The 23,358-nt window shown below is 37.4% G+C and overlaps 1 protein-coding gene across 2 annotated transcripts in view; it reads right to left on the bottom strand.

Annotated features, from left to right (window-relative positions):
* The window catches only part of NTNG1 (netrin G1), a 148,513-nt gene that overhangs the window by 20,934 nt on the left and 104,221 nt on the right, over window positions 1-23,358 (bottom strand). The window contains exon 6 of one of the 2 annotated variants that reach the window (XM_059854417.1): window positions 17,227-17,292. The exons of the other annotated variant lie outside the window; for it this stretch is intronic. Coding sequence (XP_059710400.1) covers window positions 17,227-17,292 — 66 coding nt within the window. The remainder of the gene's footprint in view (window positions 1-17,226; window positions 17,293-23,358) is intronic. 2 annotated transcript variants of the gene reach the window in all.

Genomic DNA, 23,358 nt, shown 5'->3' with positions numbered 1-23,358 from the left:
ACCTTCACTGGGGGGACCATTGCATTTTATATGTATTCTATCTAGAAAGAAGTGCAGGGTGTAATTAAAAAAAAAAAAAAGATTTTATAAGAATTAGATGGTACATGTCTTTTTTTTTCTTGCTGAATGGTAAATCCAGTCCTCCAAAAGCAAATGTTAATATTAAGTTCCAAGTTTACAATTTCAAGTTTGATTTTCTTTGGCAGCTCAATCTGCATGATGATTTTGATCAAATGCCTCAGCTTCTAACAATTGTAACACATGAAAAAATCCACCCCTAAAAAGCTCATATTTAAATAATCATATAATAAGTTAAATGCATGCTGTGACAGAATATGAATTATCTGACAGGCTGCAGAGTAATACAGTAAGTTTAGTCTGGAAGACAGATACAAGCACTGAGTACAATTTGAGCATTGAAGATAAGAGTGCAATCCTTTGCTTGCTTCTGTTTAAATGAATGAGAAAGAGTAAAATGAGATAGATTGTTCAGACCTGGATATAAGGCAGCTGGCTGAAAACTCATTTGCTAATTGTTTAAGATTAGCACCATTGAACAAAGATAATTTAAAACACTGATTTGCTATGGGGTGCCAGCTACCATTGGTAACTCTCACTCACTCTAGGCCTTTGTAGTGCTGTGGGTTCAATGTGTTTACTTGGTTTTTGTATGAAGGGAGATGGAGAATATTATTAGTCATTGAACATTCCCTCACCTTTTCCCCCATGAGGAAAATGCCTAATGAAAATTCGAGCTGTGCTGCCAAACTAATATTGGCAAACGATCTTTTCTTTGGCTGATTGGATAAATATGCAGCTGGTTTTGGAATCAATGCTTCTGTGAGTAAAATGAAAAGCTGTTATTTTAAAATGCTGCTGTATGTATGCAGTGGACTTTAGTCACCTGAAACGTCACGGCCAAGAAATACAGAAGATGCAGGACTGTGAGCAATACACATAAATCAACTGAATGCTCCTACTTAATATTTTGGTGGTGTTTAAATGATTTTGCATTTGATACAGGTTCCTTTTTTCAAAAAACACTATGTTCAGTTAAAAACTGGCCCAAATCAACAGTAGTTGCAGGTTAAATTTCTTGCCAGGCTTGGAGCTTTTAGTTCTGTTTTAATGTTCATTTTTAAAGGAAATCGTTCAGTTTCTATAAAATAGAAAAATCAAATATATGCCATGCTATGTAATTTCTCATGTTCCAGGAGTTCTAAAAGGGTTTCAGGACCAAACTGTTCTGTTCTGAATTCATTCCTGTGCTTTGATCCTGGTGAGAAAATCCATTGTGGGTATGTGGCAGGGAGGCCCCGCTGAGCCCAGCACGTTCCCTGCATGCCCACACCCGCAGGGGTGCTGGGGAGGGCTCAGAAGCTGCGCCAGGCACAGCCACATCTATTGTGCCTCTTCTTCTGAGGGCAGCAAACCTTCCTGTACCAACCAGACCCCGCTGACCGCTACGTCTCTGCAGCACAAACCCTGAATGCAAGAAGATAACAGCTGCTAGCAGTGCTTTTTATCTGGGAGGCAAAGTCTGAAATTGCATCTGACCTCGGTGTGCGCAGAGACACCAAGCGAGGAGCGCTCTGCCTGGATCCTCAAAGGGTTTAGATTAAATCACTAAGAGTGAGGTACCTCAAGTAAATAGTTCTGAGGATAATAGCTTCTGTGACTTCTACTTTGTGTGGCACAAAGTACACTCCAAACTGTAATTTATCAAATGATATATTGTAGGCCTTAGAAAACACAACTCGGCTTTTGTGTTGGTTTTTCCCTAATAGGTTTACTAATATATAAAATTATGACACTCCATTTACTTATGGAATCATTCATATAATTAAACTAGCTATAGTATAGATTTAAACTCTTTATTTATAGTCAGGCTTCTGTTTGCACTAGGTCAATGGTTTTTAGCAACAAAGCTCCATAAGAATAGAATTTCATAATAATGCCAGTAGCCTATGTATAACAAAAAGTAAACAAGCACATATTGGTCTGTTGAGTGAGTGTGTGTATCCATCTTTGCATATCTATGTTCCTGTGCAGCCCAGGCTTAGGGAAAAGCAGATCAAAACCACATGCTACGTGTCCAGACAAATAATCTTTTTGAGCTTTGCCAAGGCAACAGAATGAGTTCTTATTTTTCTCGTATATTGGGGTCTGCTTGCTTGCCTGGTCATTTGTTTAGAATTCAATGTGAAAATAAGAAAGCTAAAACTGACACTGTACAAAATTAAATTAATTGGAATTCTGTTCCTCCATGATAAGACTTGAAATGAGATTTAAATCAGTGTGTGGTTGGTAAAACACGACAATTTGATGTCTGTTCCATAAAACTGACAACCGCATCTAGTTGTTTTTCTTCTGAAATTGATCAGATAATTTGTTCAAACTTGGAGACTATCTGACAGTTACACAATCAGACTGAGATTTGTTCAGAAAATTACAACATAGTGAGAGAAACTCAATTAGTTTTGTCAGCAAATTTAAAGGCACTAGCTTGCATTTTCAGCAACTGCCCAAAGCTTTTACAGATACTCTTGATTCAGCTTAAATCAAGCTAATTATATGCTGGGCTCAAAAAACTCCTCATTAAAAGAACATTATTTGTCTTATAATGTCCAAACTCAAAAAGATAGGAAGTACTGAAATTAGTAAGTAATTTCTTTGACAAACTAGTGTATATATATTACTGTAAAATTTGCTCAACAGTCCTCCAGACTTGTTCAGTACCTCAGCTACTTAATATCTTTTTTAAACCCACTGGGTGGACACAGTGGTAGGTTTTCTTTATTCAAATTCTATGCAGAGAAAACATACTGATTTCTGTTTTCTCTTTTTTCCCCTCATAGTTCGGGTCACTGCAATACTTCCAATGCTTCATAAATCCCAATGGTTATTTTGCCAGTATCTAGGATAAGGTACAGGGTGGTAACAACCTCCTTCTGCCTACAGGGGGTGCAAAGCAGAGGGAGACCTCTTATTTCTGAGTGTGTTGTTTGGGAGGTAACTAGGATCTGATTAGGTGAAGATTTAGTACTAGAGAACTCTGAAACTTGAAACATTACTTCACCTGCTTTCTGCTGCAATTCTAACTGCCCAAGAATTTTGTGAGTCATGACTCAAGTAGAAGCAGCTGGAAAATGAGAACACAGTCAACAATCACGTGTGAAAAATATGGTTTAAATGCCCTGCCAAATACAAACAGGAGCTGGCTGGTGGAAGCTGAGGAAGACCAGTTTTCTCAGGTTGCACTGAACAGTGTTGCCCATGCAAGCTTCTTTTCTTTTCATATGCTATCTTTAATGCTATTTGGTTAACCATCACAGTATTTCCTGAAATTATTTATTGGTTTTCTTTCCTGGTAGAATTTGTTGAGTTGTCACAAGTCCAGATTTTCTGCTTCAGAGGTACTCATCACTTGGAGAGGCAGTGGTAATCTCTAGCATTATTGCCTTAAAAAAAAAAAATCTATTATATAAGATTTGCATTTGGTTTTGAGTATTTAGAGCACCTGTATGAATGTTGACCAGTTTATAATATTTGTCTAATTGGTGTCAGTAATTTCATTTTCTTGTGTTTCTCAGTCTTAAGAATCAAAAGCAAGCTCTTGTAGAAATCTGTCTTTAATGTGTGTGTGGTTAAGAATGCAGAGAGGCAGTGAGAGAAGGTGACAGAAAAATGTGAGAGGACCCTCCAGAGTTTCTGGAAGTAGATGATCAAAACTGTTAAAAGATTAAGTCTTAAGGATTTACTACAAACAAAATTTGCAGTAAAAGTCTAATCCTGTATATACAGTATATAGAAGTGATATTTCTACTCAGTTGTTTACAAGACCTGTTAACCAGAAGAGAAGCAAAATATATAACTAGGCATTGAAACAACATGTGTTCTAGCACCATTTAAGGGAAATTTCAGCTCTTATTTTTAAGGATGTTAAGTATACTTCCATTTTTTCCCAACCATTAGCTTTCATCTAGTTTTCACTAATTACTACAGGTACCAAGCTAGTGTTTTGCAGTTACTGTCCAGGGATAGTTTAAAGGTATGAAAGCATAATTAACTTAGTCAAGAAGCTGAAGTTTCGAACAGAAAAAAGTGAACATGCAGAGAAATCCCCTTCTTTCTTTTAGTAGGAATTCTGAATTTGGAAGTCATATGCTCATGTTTTAATATAGAAAACTTACATCACAGTTGCCAAGACACGTGTATTTACCTATGGCAGCGGGAGCTCCTCCGGGTGTTAGCGGGAGAGAGAGAGGACACCAAAAGTGCACTGAATTAACTGGATGGCACAGTCAGTGCCCTCAGCTGGGTGTCTCCCAAGGTTCAGGCATTATGGCACTGGTACAGCCCAGAGCTTTCGCTCCTTCTCTGCTCCCAAGAATTGGCACATGACAGCACACGGACGAGAGGCAGCGGAGCTGCAGGAGAGGGGCGACTCTCAGAGTTACTTACGTTGACAGCCCAAGCTGTGCCAGATATATCCCGGCAGACATTTATCACATTTAGGCCCTGATGTTCCCTCCTTACACTCACAAAATCCTCTGTCATTACAGCGATCATGGACTGAACCAAAAGGGTTACAATAACAGTCTGCAGAAACAAGACAACACATACACACTGGATTCAGGTCTACATGTGGAGATAATTCATTCAATACCAATAAAGGGTGCATTTCCAGTGCTAAAGGTAAAGGAAGACTGTCTATTAAGAACATCTAGTGTAGTGAATATAATTACTACATGTCCATTTGTTTGTTTGCATGTGTCATTTCAGGAAGAGACGTTTTATGATGCAAAGAGAAAAAGTAAACAGAAAAGATATAAAGGTAGAAGATACCACGGTCTCGAGGGTAAGTGATTGTAACAGATTCTTTTTGGCAAAAATATTTTTGACAATTTAATGAACATTAGAAAAGCTTTGTATAGTATGGATATATCCATGTGCCATCAGGGTGAAATGTTTCGCTTCATTAAAATAGGCTTATCTGTATTACTCAATATTTTCAGAAGTGCTAGATGTCTTTATAGGGCTATATAAATGCACTTTACTTATTTCCAAGATAGTCTTCCTTTATAGGTTTGAGCAGCATAATAATTTAAGTGAATATTTGCCATTAAATTGATGAGATTGATTTATCAGTGACATTAATAAACCTTTTGCATATTCTGCAATGAAAAGCTTGAGGTGAGCACTAATGTAATGCAAAACCTTTAAGAATGGGCTTTATGCAGCCATTTTCATTTCTCTCACCTCCCAGCGTGCAGATGGAAAATGCAGTGAGGCTCATTCCCCGCTGTATATTTTTCACATGTGTTCAGCTAATTAAAGAATAAGTAGGGTAACACATTTCCTCCCACAACACTTACTGTGTTGTTCATTCACAGCCCTTTTCTTTAATGTGATTACAATATCTGTGTTCAGCTTTCAGCCAGCTGAACAAAGGCAAGGAGCTCACAGAGCTCATTTTTGGCATTCCTGTTCTTCACCTTGGTTATTTGGATTTTGTTTTCAAACGAAGGGTTATCTCATTTTTATGTAGACCCATGTAGACCCAGAGTAACCTCACTGTTAACTGAGACCACAGGCTCCTTTTGGAAGCATCTGATCTCTGCTTCTTGCTGATTTGGGGCAACCTGCTGGGAGTCTGGATTTCTAAGTTTGTGAATCAGTGCTGCTTTGATGACTACATCTGGCAATTGTTGCCTAGCATTAGGTTAAACCTCCGTGGTACCATAAATGAAAAAATTGAGTTGAACTGGGAAGTTAGATTTCCAATGAAAAAAACAAACAGGAAAAAATTACCAGGAAGACATTTGTCATTAGTTGTCTCACTGTTTATTAACTGTAAATTACAGATGGCACTTTGAACATTTGGGATGCTGAAGAAGAATAGTTACCTTTGGCAAAAGGGTTCTACAATAATAATAGAGTCAATTAGCTGGCAACATTGATTAATGAAATGGAAAACTGCCATGCCAAAAATGCTGTGCAAGGCTGAGTATTACAGCAAAGTGAGTGCCATTTAAAAAGCTGGGAATTCTGATGTTAATCAGATGTATCAAATGTTTATGTAAAGGGGCATAGACTTGAGATACATTCTGAATGCAGGAAGTAAAATAATTTGCTTCAAGTGTGTTTATAGAAAACCTTGAAAGACAAAAGCTTGGAATTACATTAAAAATAGAGGGCCCAATTCTTGTTAAAAATAGCTTTTTTAGACATGATGAAGTTACAGTGGTTTAAACAAGTATTTGTGAAAGACATGTACACACCTGTGATACTGGATGTTATATTTTCCAGAGAACAAGACCCTGAGCAGTGAAACCTTTCCTACTGAACTCTATCACATAAACATGTAGGAAGTTCCAGGCCCATATCATGCTATTGAAGGGAAAGTAAATAGCAGAAACAAAGTTTTAAGCCAGGCCATTTTGCAAAAGTAGTAGATCCAATCAGAACCACCAACAGACTAATTCTAGCTTCCCTCTTTTCCAATTGATACCACAGTAATATAGCCTACAGAACATTTGGGGTCATTGTCCAACACAATATCACAGTTTGTGGAACACTTCCCAAGGCCTACCAAATCCTTAAGACATTACAAATCTCAAAGGTCACAATTTCAGTGTGCCACAGGGAGGCAGTGAGTATCTCCAATGCCCTTACAACAACAGGGCACTAAGTAACACTAACCTAACATTCCCAGATCACCCTAATAAGCAAACCACACACAGGTTCCAGGGTGGGGGTAAAAGCCCTGTAGATCTGAACCAAGAAAGAATTTTCATCCTAACTTTCATCTGGGAACTATTTGTAAGGATAGGAAGATAACACAAATGGGGATCTGTTCACTGGGCTTCACTCTATCAATGTGATGCTTCAAACAAAACACAATGAGCGTAAATAAGAAAGGAGGTGGGGGAATGGGCTGAGGCTTGCAGGCTTGCTGATTATTAGTCTGAGCTGACAGGGGCTCCAGGACAACCCCCAGGCTTAACTTAACCATGTGTCATTAGGGCTTCTGGTGTTAACTGAAGCTTAAGCCTGACTGACTGCAAGGGTGGATCTGTTAAAAGTGTGACAGCAATCACCAGCTGAGTATTTCTGCTGTGAGGCAAAGGCCATGTTTTATTACTCTGGGTCTACCTGGTGGTTTCCATGCTATCCTTGCTTGTCAGTGTGTGCATTCACTGAAAGTCACTCGGGCTTTATCAAGAAATAAAAAACTCTTCAAGCTGTTAAATTATTTTTCACACTGAATGAATAATTCTTAACTTCAGAATACCTTGATTTATTCTGAAACTGCAATTGCCCATATGAGGTAATTTTGCAGTTAATGTACAAATCCACAAATTTTTGATATTTCATTTTAGGAAATAAAATCTATTTTGCTGCTAAAGAAATTAAGGGCACCAAGAATTTAGATTTAAGCCCACTGTATAATACATTGCATTTGGCTCACTGGTAAAAAAAACCTTCTCAGTATTTGAATTATTCTTAAAAATTAAGCATTTTTACATTTTCTCCATTGATTTAGCATCAGCTAAGATTCACAGATTTGTTATCCATGTACTTACCATAGGTATTTCTGCAAACTGTGAAGCAGTTTTGATAAATCAGAGCCAAAGCCCTATTAGCTGCCATTAAACTAACTCATCCAAACCTTTGTTACCTTTCTACATACATGGCTGAAGAGGAAAGAATTAGCCTGAAAAATGACTTTTGTACGGGAATAAGACTTGCACATATCGCTGCAAATCTGCTTATGAAAATGTTCATGCCAACATTTCACTTGTAGTTAAACCACAGAACACTACTTTTAAACTCAGAGAAAAGAGAAATGAGCGTTTCCAATAGAGCAAGACTGTGCTTGACCTAGAAGGGTGGTAAATCCATCAACTCCCTCACAGGTGAAAACACTCCACATTTTGCCCAATTAAATCTTAGGAGCCCCAGATCAAGACAGCACTTTGAGAACAAACTTCTCTGTTTTCTGAAAAGTGCTTAGGTGTCTGTTAATTTCACTGACTTTACACGAGAAGTAGGAAAGACCTCTTAAGCTGGCAAATCAGCTGGGACACATACATTATAAACATACATTTTGTATAGTAACTGGGATCTGGAAAACTGTCTTAGTCCAGCAAGAATGTTATTTATTTAAAATTAATTACCTAACGTGTAGAAAACCAAGGTTTGATCCTATTGTTATTTCACATGGTGCAATTCTCATGGGAGCCCAAGAGAATTCTGCTTGCATTAAGGTGGAAAGTCAGGAAATGTTTCACATTGCCTTTTATTGTGCTAAATAAAAGATTTTAAAAATTTATTTTCTCAGTGTCGTGGCAATTTTAAAGTGCACAGTTGTCTTACCATGACATTTTAAATGTATCACTTATAAATTAATTTTAAAATTACTTATTTTTGGCTTTTTGTTTACTAACTTCCTTGTCTTATGTAGCTGCAGCTGGTGTCAGCATTTCAGTGTATATGGGAAAACAACACACTGAATGAGCTGATGAAAAATTCCAAACAGACCAATTTAGAATTGTATTCATTAGGCCTATTCAGGCAGCTGAAATGATACAGCCCTGATGTCATACCAATGATGTCTGTCATCTACATCAAACAAAGATGTGGGACAGTAGTTTTTTTCCCAAGAACATTTGATTGTGGTAATCTCCTCAGCACAGTCATACAAAATCATGACTTGCCTACTAAAGTTCTTATTAGCTCTGACTAATTACTGGCAAAGGAGATAATGCATTTCCTGAATGCATTGCCAAGCAAAGTTAAAAGAAGGACACATGAAATGCAGTGCATGGATGGATCTGTGTGTTTTTCACAAGACTAATATGTAAATCTGTCAAGTTACAAACTCAGATAATAGCAACTTAAATAGTTTCTGGTTTGAATCTCAGCAATGGATTATCAATGTATAAAAATGTAATTTATTTACCCGTAGTCTATTTTGATTTTACAGTATCTGCTAACTACTCTTTGCTTCCTGGAAGATGGAAAGAAAAAAAAAAATCACAATGAAAATCCAGAACAGGTCTTACTGGTGCTTATGTCTATAAGAAACATGATATTGTGAAATTCTCCACCCCTGTTTGTTATTAGAACAATGTCTTTAGTGGCTGTTAATTACTGGCCATTGTTAAAGCTTCCTTTGTACAATGTTGACTATGTTGAGGTTTCACCTGAAGTGTCCTAACTTTGCTGTATACTCTTTGTGGTGACAAAGAGTATACAGCAAAGTTAGGACACTTTGAGAACAATGCATATTCTTCTATGATGCTAAGATCTTAATTTTTGTCCTAATATGCTTTTCTTATTATGTTCTAACATTTTCTCTAATTCTGCAGTTTGAATATTTATAGCAGATTCTTGTTCTAAAGCACTGTTTTCACCTAGGAATCCCTTTTCTGCATTGACATTGTGTCACATTGATTTGACAAATTCTGTTCCTAACCTCACGGGCATCATTTCAGTTCCTCCTCTAAGTAGAGGGGAGGTAACACTGCATTTACAGCCCTGTGTCTGGGGGCAGAATTAGCTGCAACATGTGAAATTCAGTGAATAAAAGGGATTAACAGGGGTCCCTCCTTATGTCCTCTTGTTGCAGCTGGCAACTTTTGTAGGTATCCAGGCAAGTATTCAAGAGTCTGTACTAGTAATTGCAAAAGTCAGATTGGGACCAGGTCTTTAAGACTCAACTCCTTAATTTTCATGTGTGACCCCAGTGTGGCTCCCTCCTGTGTAAGGAGAGCACATCCAGTTTCTCGGGTTTCTGGTGAAAGTCTGCCCAAGACCCATAGCCAGAGAGGTTCGTCCTCATTTATGGATTCAAAATGCCTCCTTGGGGCTACCAGGGCAATAGAAATGAGGTGAGAAGTCTACACAGATGTTCTGATCCATTGAAAAAGCTCATTCTGGCTTCAGTGGCAAGTAAGCAGCAGTGGTCCCTAGCAGCTGCCAGGAGCTGAAAAGGCACAGAAGAAAAGGCGCAGTTATCCCGGGACTGACCTATGCACACATTTTCATCGTCCAGCTCTGCAGAAGCATTTCTGAAGTAGCCCAGCCTGCATAACTCGCAGTGCTGACCTCTAGTGTTGTGCTTACAGCTCACGCAAATGACCGTATTGAGCAGCTCGATGTAACTGCACCGGTTGGAGTGCCCGAAGCATTCACAGTCTTTCAAGGAAGAACAGAAATGTATACAAAGTGTATACAGCAGCAGAGTAATAGCACATTACATGCTTAGTAAAAATGAACCATGAGCAGAAGTATGAATGAATGGCACATACATGTTAATCAATGTAACACGGACAGCAGCAGATGTTTATCTGCAATGGAAGTGGAGCTGGTTTCAGGCAGGCTAGCGTGACCCGACAACCACGGCATGACGTCGGAGGTTGGCTGTTGTTGGCAGACCTGATGGAACTGAAGCATTTGCAGTTGTAAACCTTTCAGGGTTACTGGAGGTTCAGTTTCCGCTGAGAGAAATGCACATATTTTTGCACATTTGAGATGAGTATAAATCAAGACCTGGGAAAAACCTCCTTGTATTAACAGTATTAAATTCAGTGGACAAAATTGTCAAACTTAATTATAATTAAATCCACAAGAGTAAGTAAAATATTTTTTTTTTCTTTCTCACAGAAATTGAGAGTATTTAAAAATGCTATTGAACTTGGGGTGCTATAACTGGTAGGCACCTTGAGAACCAGAGTGTTTTATTTCATGGCCAAACAAATCTCTAGTTTGACAATTTTGGTCACCAACACCTCCTAAAACGATTAACAGTGAAGAAAAGGAAGAAAGACAGTTATTGGAGAACTGCATCAACTGTACTTTTGAGGTAAGCATTAACCAGATTTTGTTTTCTGAGATGAAAAACAGTTGGGCTAGAAAAGATTATGAAAATTCTGAAATGTGTACTGACTAGAAAGCATGCTTACTGCAGCCATCTGAAATGAAGTTGGCATGACAGCCACTTTAAAGAACCCCTTCATTAAATATAGGATGCTAGTGCCTTTTAGTCTTTAATCACAAGCAATATTTGGCTTTATGCAGAACAAATTAAAAATCAGAAATGTATCAATAACATTATAGAAGACACAGCTTTGCTTTGTGTAGAACACTTGTGTAAGCCTGATCACTCCACTCTTGGGGTTATGAGTCCAGAATGAATGCAGGAAAGGTTACTAGGATGCTAAAAGAAGTTGAGTCTATTTAAAAAGTGAAGACTAGGAAAATTTGGCTTGTTTAGTCTAGGAAAGCAATGATAGAAGATACCACCTTGTTGTATAAATACAGCAAAGAGCTAAGCCTCCTGCCATCCTGATGGACAATACTGGCTCAAGAACAAATGAGTGTTAACTGGCTACTGGGAAATTTCAGCTGGAAGTTAGAAGATGGTATCTAGGCACTAAGGCAGTGAGGTTGTTGGACACTTTCCATTTGTGGCAAAACACACTGATGCTTTACAGATGTAGTTTATTAACTGGTAGAATAAATTACAGTATATTTCCTGCAATAATGGAGCACTGGATGCAGTGACTTGGAAGGGCTTTGAGGTCTTGAAGTTATCTTGTAATTAGATAAAGCTGTAGCAGAGGGTGTAAAATGTTTCCATGTATGATAGAGGCCAAGTCCCCTGTGCTGCCTTTCCTCTGGTATGCTCCTGATTATGCTGGGGCACCTGATCATCCCCATGACTGGTAGAGAAGGGCATCACATTCAGTATTTGAGCCTGTCTGTATTTTTGTAAAGATACAACAGTAGCAGTACATGTTTCTGAGTATGCTCTGCACTCCCAATACATGGATATTTCTTTGGCTTTTGTCTGATGTACTGGACTGTAAATAGATTGCACTGTAAATGGATTAAAATTTTTTTTAGACACTTAGCACAACATATGTTTTAATCTTGAGAGCTGCCTTTCTGCTGCCAGAAAACATTAATCCATTTTACATATATGCATTTAGTTAACATATACTTCTTGTTCTCTTCAATGTTTTTCTGCTAAACCGGCGTTTTGTGGTTCATGCTAATCGGATAATTTTGATGCCAGTAACTGCTGGAGTACAGGAAAACATTTGGTGTATCAGTCTCAGTATGTTACCACTTGACACAATTAAGTAAGGAGGAAAAAATGTTAGTTTGTTGTCTTTTGCAGCTGGTCAGTCTGATTCAGCATCTCAGCCAGCCACCCTGCAGCATTTCTCCCCAAGTGTATCCATCTTGCTCAAGTGAAAACTGCCTGTGTGGAACAGATGAGATCTAAAAGTGGAAAATAGCACTAGCAAACAGGAGTAATGGAAAACTGGTGTGATTTTGTTTGCGTTTGATTTTTAAAGTAAGAAAGACTGACTAGTGATAAGCAATCTGATCTTTCTGAATCCAAGATTCAGAAGCAAGGCTGTCAGTCTTTCTGTCTGACTAAGGACCTGTCTTCTGCTACCAACAGAGAATTTGTTTTGGTGAGATAATACTGTATTGGTATGTTGGTCAGACTTGTTGCTAAACACTTTCATATTTCAGGTGAATTTAGAGGAAATAATTTGCCTATATACTTTAAAGAAAAACTGACTATTTCTATAAAGAAAAACTGACTACATTATCTTTTGTATTTAAGGCAGCAGAAAGAAACTGAAAATAGTTCATGAATGAATGACTGCACTACTTCCACTCTGAAACTGCAATACAACTTTCAATTATATTACTACTACACATAATTAGCCATAACAACAGCACAAAAACAAAAGCTGCACATTAAGCAATTTACTCTGTAACACAAGGCCTGCTCCAAGTTATGATTTGGAGTGAAGAAACCTCTAATAATTATGAAGCACTTGGATGTATGCATGTGCTCTGAAACACATGCAGGAGGACTGCTCAAGTTCAGAGGTGGTCATCAATACTTCAGGTAAACCAAGAGACCAGTTTTTAAACTTGGTTGCATTTCTGTGGGTATTGCTCTTTTGTAACAACTGTGCTGTGTGAAACAAAGTCTTTGTGTCAAAGTTAACTAATGCTAAGGTACAGGAGTGCTCTAGCGTCTTCATCAGACAAGTAAATGCTACATGGTGTAGAAAAACCCACAGTTAACTCGAAAGCAGTCCAACATCTAATCAAACATTAGCAATGGCAAAAGGAAAAAGCAAAAAGAAATAGCAAGTAACGATTGAATCACTTTTGTGATAATGCTTGCTTCTCCCCTGCCTCCCCACCACGTTGTTTGTTAGTGCAGGAATGTTTTGCTGTTGGCCTGGTCAGTGAATCACTTTTACATCCCTCTGTGCTTACAAAAATAAGCTATGTAAAAAGTCCTCCTATGATTGAAATGCTACTACTTTTTCCACGGGCTACATGAGATGCTACCCTAAGCCACTCAGACATAGCACACAGAATTGCATCCAGCACCGTGCCAGCTGGGAAGCTGTCAGTGCTGTATGGCCCTTCCAGCATATCATGTGGTTCACCTTAACCAGAAAGTATTCAGCTTGTTAGACCTGTCAGAAGCACAGCTTAGGATCTTTAGGCACACAGCTCTGGCTAGCAGCCTAAAGCACTGTCACGCACTGGCAAAGTCATGCAAACACTGAAGGAGATGGGGAAAAGTCTCAAAATCTGGCTGCACATGGTTTACCAGCCATTGTGAAATGACACGAGCTTCTCACAGTGCTAGAAAATGTTGCTTTCAGTTCTGAGTACCACATGTCAGAAAAGACACAGATAAATTGAATAACAATAAGGAGTGAATGGTTCAGAAATGAAAAAGCTCAGAGAAGAGGTAATGACAGCTAGATAGGTTTAATGTGAAGGAAAAAGGGATTGCCATGTTAGATGTGATCATTTTTTGGCTGATTCAGGAACTGTCAAATCCCTTGCAAACTCACAGAAGCATTGACTCTCTGAGCCTCCCTGACTATTTTCCAGTGCAATGATTTTGTTAAAACAATCCTGATTCTGTTGCAGAAAGCATGATAAAACTACCCACTGAAGCAGGCTCACAAAGTTGATAATCTAATTGTTTTGTTTCTATAAATTGAACCATTTCCCCCCATTCTAATGCTCTGAGATCACTTACATCTTTGACATAACATACTACTATTGTAGGGATGAAGTTCAGCTGAAGCTTCAGCTACGACCATTAAAACATGAAATGTCATCACATGAAACAATGATAAACACACAAGGAAGGGTAGCATCATTTCTAAACTAAGGTTGCATGAGTCAGCTATTAGTGTCACTTTTAAATTAAAGGCACAAAGCATATTTCAAGAAAAGTGCATTCACAAATCATTAAATTATTTTTTCTTTTTCATTTTCCAGTCACTCCGTGCTCCTCCTCCATACACTAAGGCAAACAAAGGAGATTTCATTGTAACCTTAGAAATTACCTGCTTCATAACAAACAGTATGGCTCATTACCATGATCTCATCAAAGGGGTCAAACTAAGTTCAGACATTTCTTAATAACCCTTTTCCTTGTTCATATGTATTTCATGAATAATGAGATATTCTCAATAGCTGCAGAAAGACAAAACATCTTCATACATACTCTTTACAGATAAATTGATGAGGAAAAACAATGAAAAGATCTCAGGGTTCAGACTGTGAATGACATATATGCAAATGAAACAGGTTGCCTGTAAGTCAAAAAGAATATTGGCATCCTTTATTATATTCATAAAATTCCATTATTCTGATAGAACACTAGAACATCAGTTCCAAATGTAATGCCTGCACTCTGAATTTGCACACTTACAATAAAATGAAGACATAAGGCACACTTACAATGCATTAAGAGACACAACAATGCATTACATTCCATGGCATTTACAGATACTTCTTGAGGACATGGACAATTGATGTTTTATGGATTGTGTGCCCTCAACTAATCTGCTTGTGTTTCCTCTTTTACAATTTATGCATATCACTGAGGAAAACAAAACTCTAGTAAATATCTGCTTTCTAGGCAAGGATCTGAATAGTCATATTCATACATTTAACTCCTTTAAAAAGAAATGCCATGTCACTTTATTTGCCACCAACAACTATCTTAGAAGCATATTTATTTTTCTTTGTATGGCTTATGTTTATGTGACTTAATGCTTCTGTTGTATTCAATGAAGATGCCTCACCAGTAAACTAATGGGTACACTCCACAGATATTCCAGATTCATACAGTGCAATGTTTTCACAACACAGAGCACTATGGGATCACTGTATGAATCCTAGAATTCCTACCTCTCTTGTGGTTTGCAACTTGAACAGAAGAAACAGTTGACATAGCTAATTTGGGAGCAACTGGATAGGTAATAAAATGAACAGCAAATTAGAAAAAGTATCATATAGGAACAAATCAGAATATTAAAATAAACATCTTTATTCTCTAACTTTTGAATTTAACAATAGTTATTTTTTTGTAAGGGTAAAGTTACAGTAAATGAGATATACAGTATCAATTATTGAATTATTTGAGCCGTAACATCCAGGATCAAGACAGGGAATAGAATTCACATCTATGCACTTTGGCAGTTTTGTGTTAGGGGTTATTTGGTGGTTTCTCCCAATCCATGACAAATGACTATATGGTAACCAGAGTGGTCTGAAAAGGGTTTTATTGGATTTGAATGCATATTTATTCTGGCCAATTAGCATAAACCTAAACCCTATAATAAAATATTTAGATATAGGCAGATTTCTGTAATCATTCTTTTCATACACTATCCTTAAATGAAATACTTAATCTACAACTATATGTTAAACACTGTAACAATATACTGCAAACACACAAAAGCTGAATAGAAATGCTTTGAAGTTTTTGTGTTTTGTGCTCCCTTCCAAAACATCAAAACTAAATTTACTTAAACTCTTATTTTTGAGGAAGAAACACTGAGTAATTCTGTGCTGTTCAAAACATATTTTGCAATGAAGTTAGGTCTTGGATCACACACAGTATAATTAAGCAATGAAATCCATTAGAAATGCTAAGTATAATTTAACTGAGAATGTTTTAATTTAAAATTCTTCTGGATAACGTAGGCTAATCCTTACAGAGAGCAGAGGAAAAGAGATCAGTCTGGGTGGGGTTTTTTCTTTGTTTAAAAAAGACATGCATAAACTTGGGAAGTACAATGAGAACCAAATGAAATTGGAATGCTAGGTATTACTTTATCAGGGGTAGTTCATTTTAAATATATGGTGAATAATCCAAACTAGAGTACATTTCTAATCCTTACACAGGGCACAGATCAATTAGTATTTTCTGTTTTGTTGGGCACATAGAAACTTGCACGCATAACGTGGTAGATTTCACATGCACATGGGCTATGCTTGATTTGGTGATTGTGATCCACAGACTTAATTACAGCCCTTCCCATGTAATTCCCAACACACTCCCAATACCTCTCATTTGGTGTAGTGGCCATTTTCTAGATTGCCTTTTCATTAATTTTACCCTCCACTTCTGTGTGTTACAGCACAGAAAGGACACCCTTTGAACGTGAAACAAGCCACAGGCCAGATTTCTGCAGGGACTTTTGGGGGAGGAAAGGGCAGTAAATAGGAACAGAAAGAAATTATTTTTATAATGAGCAATCACTTTGAAATGTGAAGTATAGCTGAATACTTCTTCAACTAACAAAGAATCTTAGTTTTATTAGTCATCTTAAAAAGTAATTTTGTTTCTTTCAGTGCTAATGGTCGTATCACAGTATGTGAGTAATTTTTTGTGTGGCACTCAAAGTGTAGAGAATCATGGGTCTTTCCTGCAGAGAACTTGCTTGTATTGTGGATGGCACAAAAGCTGAGAATGCTTCTCAGCTCACTCGGGAAAACAAACAAGACATTAAAAATGCATTTGATGTTGACAGCGACAACCTCTGTTCACTGAAAAATCTCAAAATTTCCTCAAAATACAGATTGTGCTATCTAAACAAGTCCAAAATTGTCCTGTGTATCACAAATTTTAGTCTGTATGTCTATTATTCCCATATTTGCAGTAATGTGCACAGTCTGAGTGTTGGAAGACTCCCTTTTCAGGTAAGGTTTGTTTTATAGTTATTTTCTCACAGGATAGCATTACTTAGCACCAGAGAAAAATGAGTTGGAGTATCATTGTTACTACTTTTGCCACCACGTGGGACTCGTTGAGAGCAATTTCAGTACCTTTAGACCACTAGGAATTTTACAGCATCCTACCTTGGTTTGGTTTAGAAACCTCAAGGGAAGAAATATTCGGCCATATCCTATCAAACTTTGGAGGATCTGCATGCATCAGGAAAAATCAGGTTTTGTTATTTACATCTGTGATATTGTTCTAAACAGGCAAGCATATGGACAAAGACAGAGATTACACACAGCTATTACTGGACTAGGCTAAGTTGCACTAGAACAGAACATGACTCCACAGTGAACAAGAAAACAAGCAATTGATGATTCCCAAAACACCAAATGGACATAAAATACTGTGCATAACAATTTCTCTTCAGTGGCTTAAAATATAATTTTTCATGACGAGAAGATATCCTAGGCCAATATATATAGTTCTAACACCAGGAACAAAACAGGAACATATTGTGTTAAATCTGCTCTGCAGAGATAAAACGACAGTATCAGACAAATATGGACTTCTTACCAAAGACACATATCTTACTGTAACATCCTGTCTCAGGGCCTTTTGAGTGAATTACATATCTGTTATCAGAAGAAATATATTTACCAGTAGAGTGGGCCTCTTCTTTGGCTCTCACACTTTTGTGTGTTTCATCTATTTCCTATCATCTGATATATCTGCTGATATATTTTACACTTGATTTTTTTTTTTTGTCATAACGTTAAATATCTAAATTTCTTATAAGTTCTACAAAATGTGTTACTTGCATGAAGCATTTTGTGTGAGCAATAGAATTAGCTGTGTCTCTTTAGATCTTCATCTCCTTTGATTAATGTGTTCTGGGGCTGGGGAAGTGAGGAATGAAAACCCTTAGCAGACTGGTGCTGGGACTTGGAACTGAAAGTGAAGGGGATGGGGTTTTGGGGAAGGAAAGAAAACTTGTTTTTCTGTTGCCATCTGCCTAGCTTTGAAAATTAGACTTGGACCATGTTTTTAAAATCTTCTCTGAGTACTGCAGTGGTTGTGTCTTGTCTGAACCAAACAGAATTCTTCTTAAGGGTCACATCAGCCTTTGTCCCTTAAGTCCTCCCACACAGAGAACAATGAAAGGAAAGGATGGGGACCTGCCCTGTGCCATTTGCTGTTAGGCAGTCTTCTGCAATTGCATGGGTCAAGTTGTAATTTAATCACATAAATTACATCAGATTTTTGCATTTTTTTGCCTTTTCCTTATCAACCCAGAAAACAGAAAAAAGAAAAACTGAAGCAGTTTGGTAGATTCTCAAAGAGTCTACACATTGACTGACATTAACCTGCCTCTACAGGTCAGATCCACCAATTCCCACACATAGGAAGTGCAAGTGCCCCAGTCCGAGTGGATGACAAGAAGGATCTCCAAGCTGTACCTAGGGGGTGCTTTGGTAACCCTCACCCCCTCCACTGACAGACTGCTACCAAGCACCTGAGAGACCACCTTTCTCCTCATCCAGACACTCACTGACAAATTACTTGCACAGGTCAAATTTTGGTCCATTTCGGAACACTTAGACTTGACCTAGACATTATGAAGTGACTGGATATTAGGCATAACATAAAAATCAGGAGTTAAAAAAGGAAAAGCAGCCATTATGGACCATGTTGTCTCCTGAGCCTTTTTTTTTCTTTTAGCCATTGTGCAGCATCAGAGTTGTTGCAGAAAACTGGTCACATTTCAGACTGGAGCTTCCGATATCCTACTTGTGTTGTTGAGTACAGTGTGGCACACCTGCTATAAAAATTCATATGGATAGTGGTCTTCAACTGAAAAGGCCTAGGTATTACCAGACTAAAATTAATGGTGTCAAATAACTTTGTAATGGCTTAGGACCAACCCTCTGGAATTTGTCATGTCATAAACTGTAGGTCCTATATAAATAAGATACTCCAGCAAACTGATATAATCAGTAATATTTAGTATATAATTTATCCTGATTATGATTTTTCTAAGTAATATCATGTCCAAGTAAAATAATTCCTTCTAATGCAGAAAAAACTATATTTCTTAGAAATTCTATAAATGCTATAGATCTGTGCTTGTTTTAGCAAACTTCCTTAAAATGGAGGTTGTGACTTACTGCAAAATAATTAAAAATTCCCTGACCCTTTAAATTAGCTAACACTGAACTGGGTTTCTTAATGGGCACCCAAAACAATGAAGGGCATATTTACAGTGCCTGGAGATTACCATTTAAGTATTATTACTAGTGATTATTACTGGTTATTACTGATAATTATAATCATATTAGAAGGGACTTCTGGAGGTCATTCAATTCCACAGTTTGCTCATGGCAGGGTCAACTTTAAATTTAGATGAGGTTGCTGAGGGTCATATCCAGCTGAAACCAGCTGCTGCTTGGTAATGTGGTTAATGCTCCTCAGACTCAAAGCTTCTGTTATGTGCTTGTTTCAGTCTTTGGTAAAGAGGATATCTTTTTCTCATTCCTCTATTCATGGCCTGCATTTCTGTCAAGATTACAGGTTTTTTGATAAAGGTCTTTCTTCATATCTTTGAACGTTTTTTTAATGGCAATGACTTGAAATGTTTTATCTGAAAAGGTAGGAGAGATGTCCAAGTCCAACAATGTTGGATGTCATTCCCACAAGTACATTGGAGCAGATGAGTCATCCCTTGAACAGACACTGGGAAGATTCATTTAGCAGCTAGTTATTCTTTCACAGCAACCTGTGAAAATATTTCTAGTCCTTGGTGATTACCACCAAGGGCTTTATTTATAGAGAAGTTGACTAGATAACCAATCTTTTCCAGAACAGTTCCATGCCTGGAAACTCCATTTTGTAATTAGAGTCATTATTTACCAGAGTAATAAATGTGCCTTGGGGTAGGTATTCTATACGATGTGCTATTTCAATCTACTGTAAAATATTCCATGACAGTTATTCTGGGCAAGCAAGGCTAAGAAATGTGAAAAAGAGTTTCTAAATGTGTGTTTGAGTGTTATTATTTAAAAGTGAAGCTACTGTAGGCATCTTTAAGAGTGGAGGTATGCAAGCTGTGTGAGTGAGAAAAAAATCAATATGACATTTTAAATTTGCATATGATATTTTTGCACTTTTAGTTACTATTGTTCCAAAGCCAATTATATGTAGAAAGTAACTACTGGAAAAAAATTTAATTTTCATGAAGTAAGAAAAAACTTAATGCATTATATTTATTAGATGTTTGATAATTTCCTTTTTCTCCTCCCAATCTTTTTTTTTTTTATTTCCTCCCTGACATACAGTATCAGAAATACTTCCAATATTAAATGAAGAAAATCTGTCTGAAATATTCACTGCAAGTACAGTCTGTACCATGGGCTGTACCACGGTTTCAAATGGGGGAAACAGAGGAAATGGATGGGGAGTTTCAGCCTAATTCCAACCTGACAGCTGCACATGAAAAAAACCTGTCACGATCTTGGCAGAAATTAATGGGCATTTTGGCTTCTCACTCCAACCAAGCACTGAGCTGGCAGTAAACTGGAAGTGTATTCCCAGAGAGAGGGGCTGTCCCTGCCCAGGGATGAGGGCAGAGGTGATGGAGCGCAGGAATTCTCCGCTGCTGCCTGTGCAGCTGTGCTCTGCAGCCAGCAGTGCCTGATCACCTCCTCAAGTGCTCCTGCAGGCCCAGCCCACAGACACTGATCTGCTGGAAATTACTGCCCATAAATCTCTCAGTCTTAAATAATGCTCACTTGTGGCAGACAGGGAACACTTGTGTTGGCAACTATCGCTATTAATTTAATTTTTAATAACAATAAGGAACCCCAGTGAGATATGCTGATTAAGATGTTTTCTAACTTTCTTTCCATTAAAAAAAAATTAAAAATATATCAGTATAAACTTAATGATTCAGTAGAACTTCATGTCTCTAGCCACAGAAAGCTGGCCTTGCTGCTACCTATTTTAAACCATGAGTAGGCAGCAGTAAATATCTGTTCTCAATTATAGATGCCTGCTGAGGACAGTGGACTTATGACAGTTGTTTTAGGTGCTAATGTTGAACAAAAAATTAGGATTTTTAAGAAATAATGCTCACTGAAATCACTGGCAGATTTAGTAGCTGCTGGAGTAATCAAGTGTGTTTATAGCAGATTGTATTCCACCACTTCTTGCAATCATCATATCATTGTTACAGCACTTCTATCTCTTTTGGTCTTTTGGAAGCTATGATAATCTACCTCACATAAAATTTGCCTTTTAGCACTTTCATTAAACTGCAAAATCTAAATCACTGAAAGAGAGAAATGCTGATTTTTTTTTTATCAACCCTTTATTAAGTTAAAAAAATACTTGGCCAATATTAGGCAATCTTTCTTGGAGCAATGTAGGAAGTTTCATACCTGTTCCTTTGAAGAAAGGAGAATTCTGCATAAATGTGAAGATGTGGTTGTTTTAGGGTAGCTCCTCAGCCATAACAGCTTTTATAACTGTTGGAAGAATTTAAATGTGATTAGTCCTTTATGTGTCCATTTGTAGAGTAAAAAAGAAAGTGATCTTTTCAGAGCCTTAAAAAATAATCCAAGGATCCATCTCTGGAAACCTTCAGATATCAGAAAAAATATGCCACTGATTTGAACAAGTTTTGGCTGAATCTCAATATAGTGAGGGCTGAGGGAATTCTTCAATTTAAAGTATTTCCACTAAAATGTTTGTAGAAGTGAACAATGAATTCAAGTTATTTTGGAATGAAACATTTAGGTACCTTCTCATGAAAAAAAGAATTACTTTGTTGATAGTTTGCAGGGATTGTGTTGTTATTTTTTATTTGGACCGGTTCTGCTTTTTCCTATAAAAATGTTAAAATTGTCTCATCACCTGTACAGTAATTCACAACTGATGAACAGTAAAACAAGATTTGTTTTTTTTAAATCACTATGCTGATTTGGAAACCTCATTCTTTGCTTTAGTCTGTGAAATAAACTGATTCTGTCTTAAGGAACAGAAAGAAAAAAGATGAGAGGGTAACATAGAAATGGATTTTTTTCAGGCAATTTCTCCCCAAGTTTTATAGATAATTAGATCTTAAAATATCTTTTTGGGTCATATCTACTCTCTATAAACTTCCTTGAGTAACTGAGCTCACCTTGCATATAGCAAGTGCTTTGCATGGGTACCATGGCATTTATTGGAATTTTGATATCTTATTTTCTAGAGTATCCTATCACTGGATTATTTATTAGTGGTTAAAAGAAAGATAACTATGAACTGAGTAGTTCTCTAAATATTGCAGCAAATCAAAAAGCATGTGATTGATAGACTGATTTAAACTAACTCAAGATGATGGTGGAAAACTAGAAAGAGAAATGAGAAACAACTCTAAACTGTCAGTGGCTGTGTCTGAGACTGCTGAGCACAGCTCTTCTTATCTGTTAAAATTGGTGGATCTGGCAAAACCAAAACTGAAACGAAGGCCCCCCCAAATCCCACCCCAGGGAGCTGGCAGTGCTCCCTGGGGCAGCACTGGTGGTTTCTGACCCTGCCCTCGAAATCACTCGATTTTTTTATGTATTTGTCACAGCAGTTTTAGCAAAGAGGCAGTTTCTGCTCTGTGCTGGGCTCAGTTCTGCTTCCTCACCTTCAGGGGTCACACCCTAGCAGTACAGCAGCAAACTGCCTTTGCTGGGACTCCTACCAGGTACAAGAACCTGTAATGGAATGATCTGGAATGCAAACTTCTCTCACATCCAGTATTCAAATGAGCACATCATATCACAAAGGCTGTTTGCATTTTCTTTCAGCTCAGAAATGTTTTAATAAAGTGTAAAATCTAATTTTTAAAGCAAAAGATTCTAAGAGCTTCAGAGCATTAAAGGAGGGAAAACAAATTCTGGCTTGATATTATAATCAGTTATCTAGATAAGGTGATTGCCTTAGACTGGTAGCCTGGTTAACAATATTATTTATTAGAAGGTCAGATTTGGATAAAATTACATTGAAATGAGAACATTTTGCTTATATGTCCAAAATAACAGATACAATATATTGTCTGAAGACAATATGTGAATGTTTTAAGGAGATAAATATCTTGATGGTCCCTCAACAGTGCAGCTTTCTGTAAAACTTGACCTTAAATAATAATAGAAAAGTAATGTTCAATCTAGTTATGCATGTTTATGTCCTGCTGACATGTGTTGGGTATAGACTCTAGTCCAGAGCTTGGCATGGTAATGGCTTTG

The sequence above is a fragment of the Haemorhous mexicanus genome, chromosome 9 (assembly GCF_027477595.1).
Source record: "Haemorhous mexicanus isolate bHaeMex1 chromosome 9, bHaeMex1.pri, whole genome shotgun sequence".
Taxonomy (NCBI): Eukaryota; Metazoa; Chordata; class Aves; order Passeriformes; family Fringillidae; genus Haemorhous; species Haemorhous mexicanus.
The sequence above is the reverse complement of the archived record's forward strand: the minus strand, read 5'-3'. Positions and strand labels throughout refer to the sequence as shown.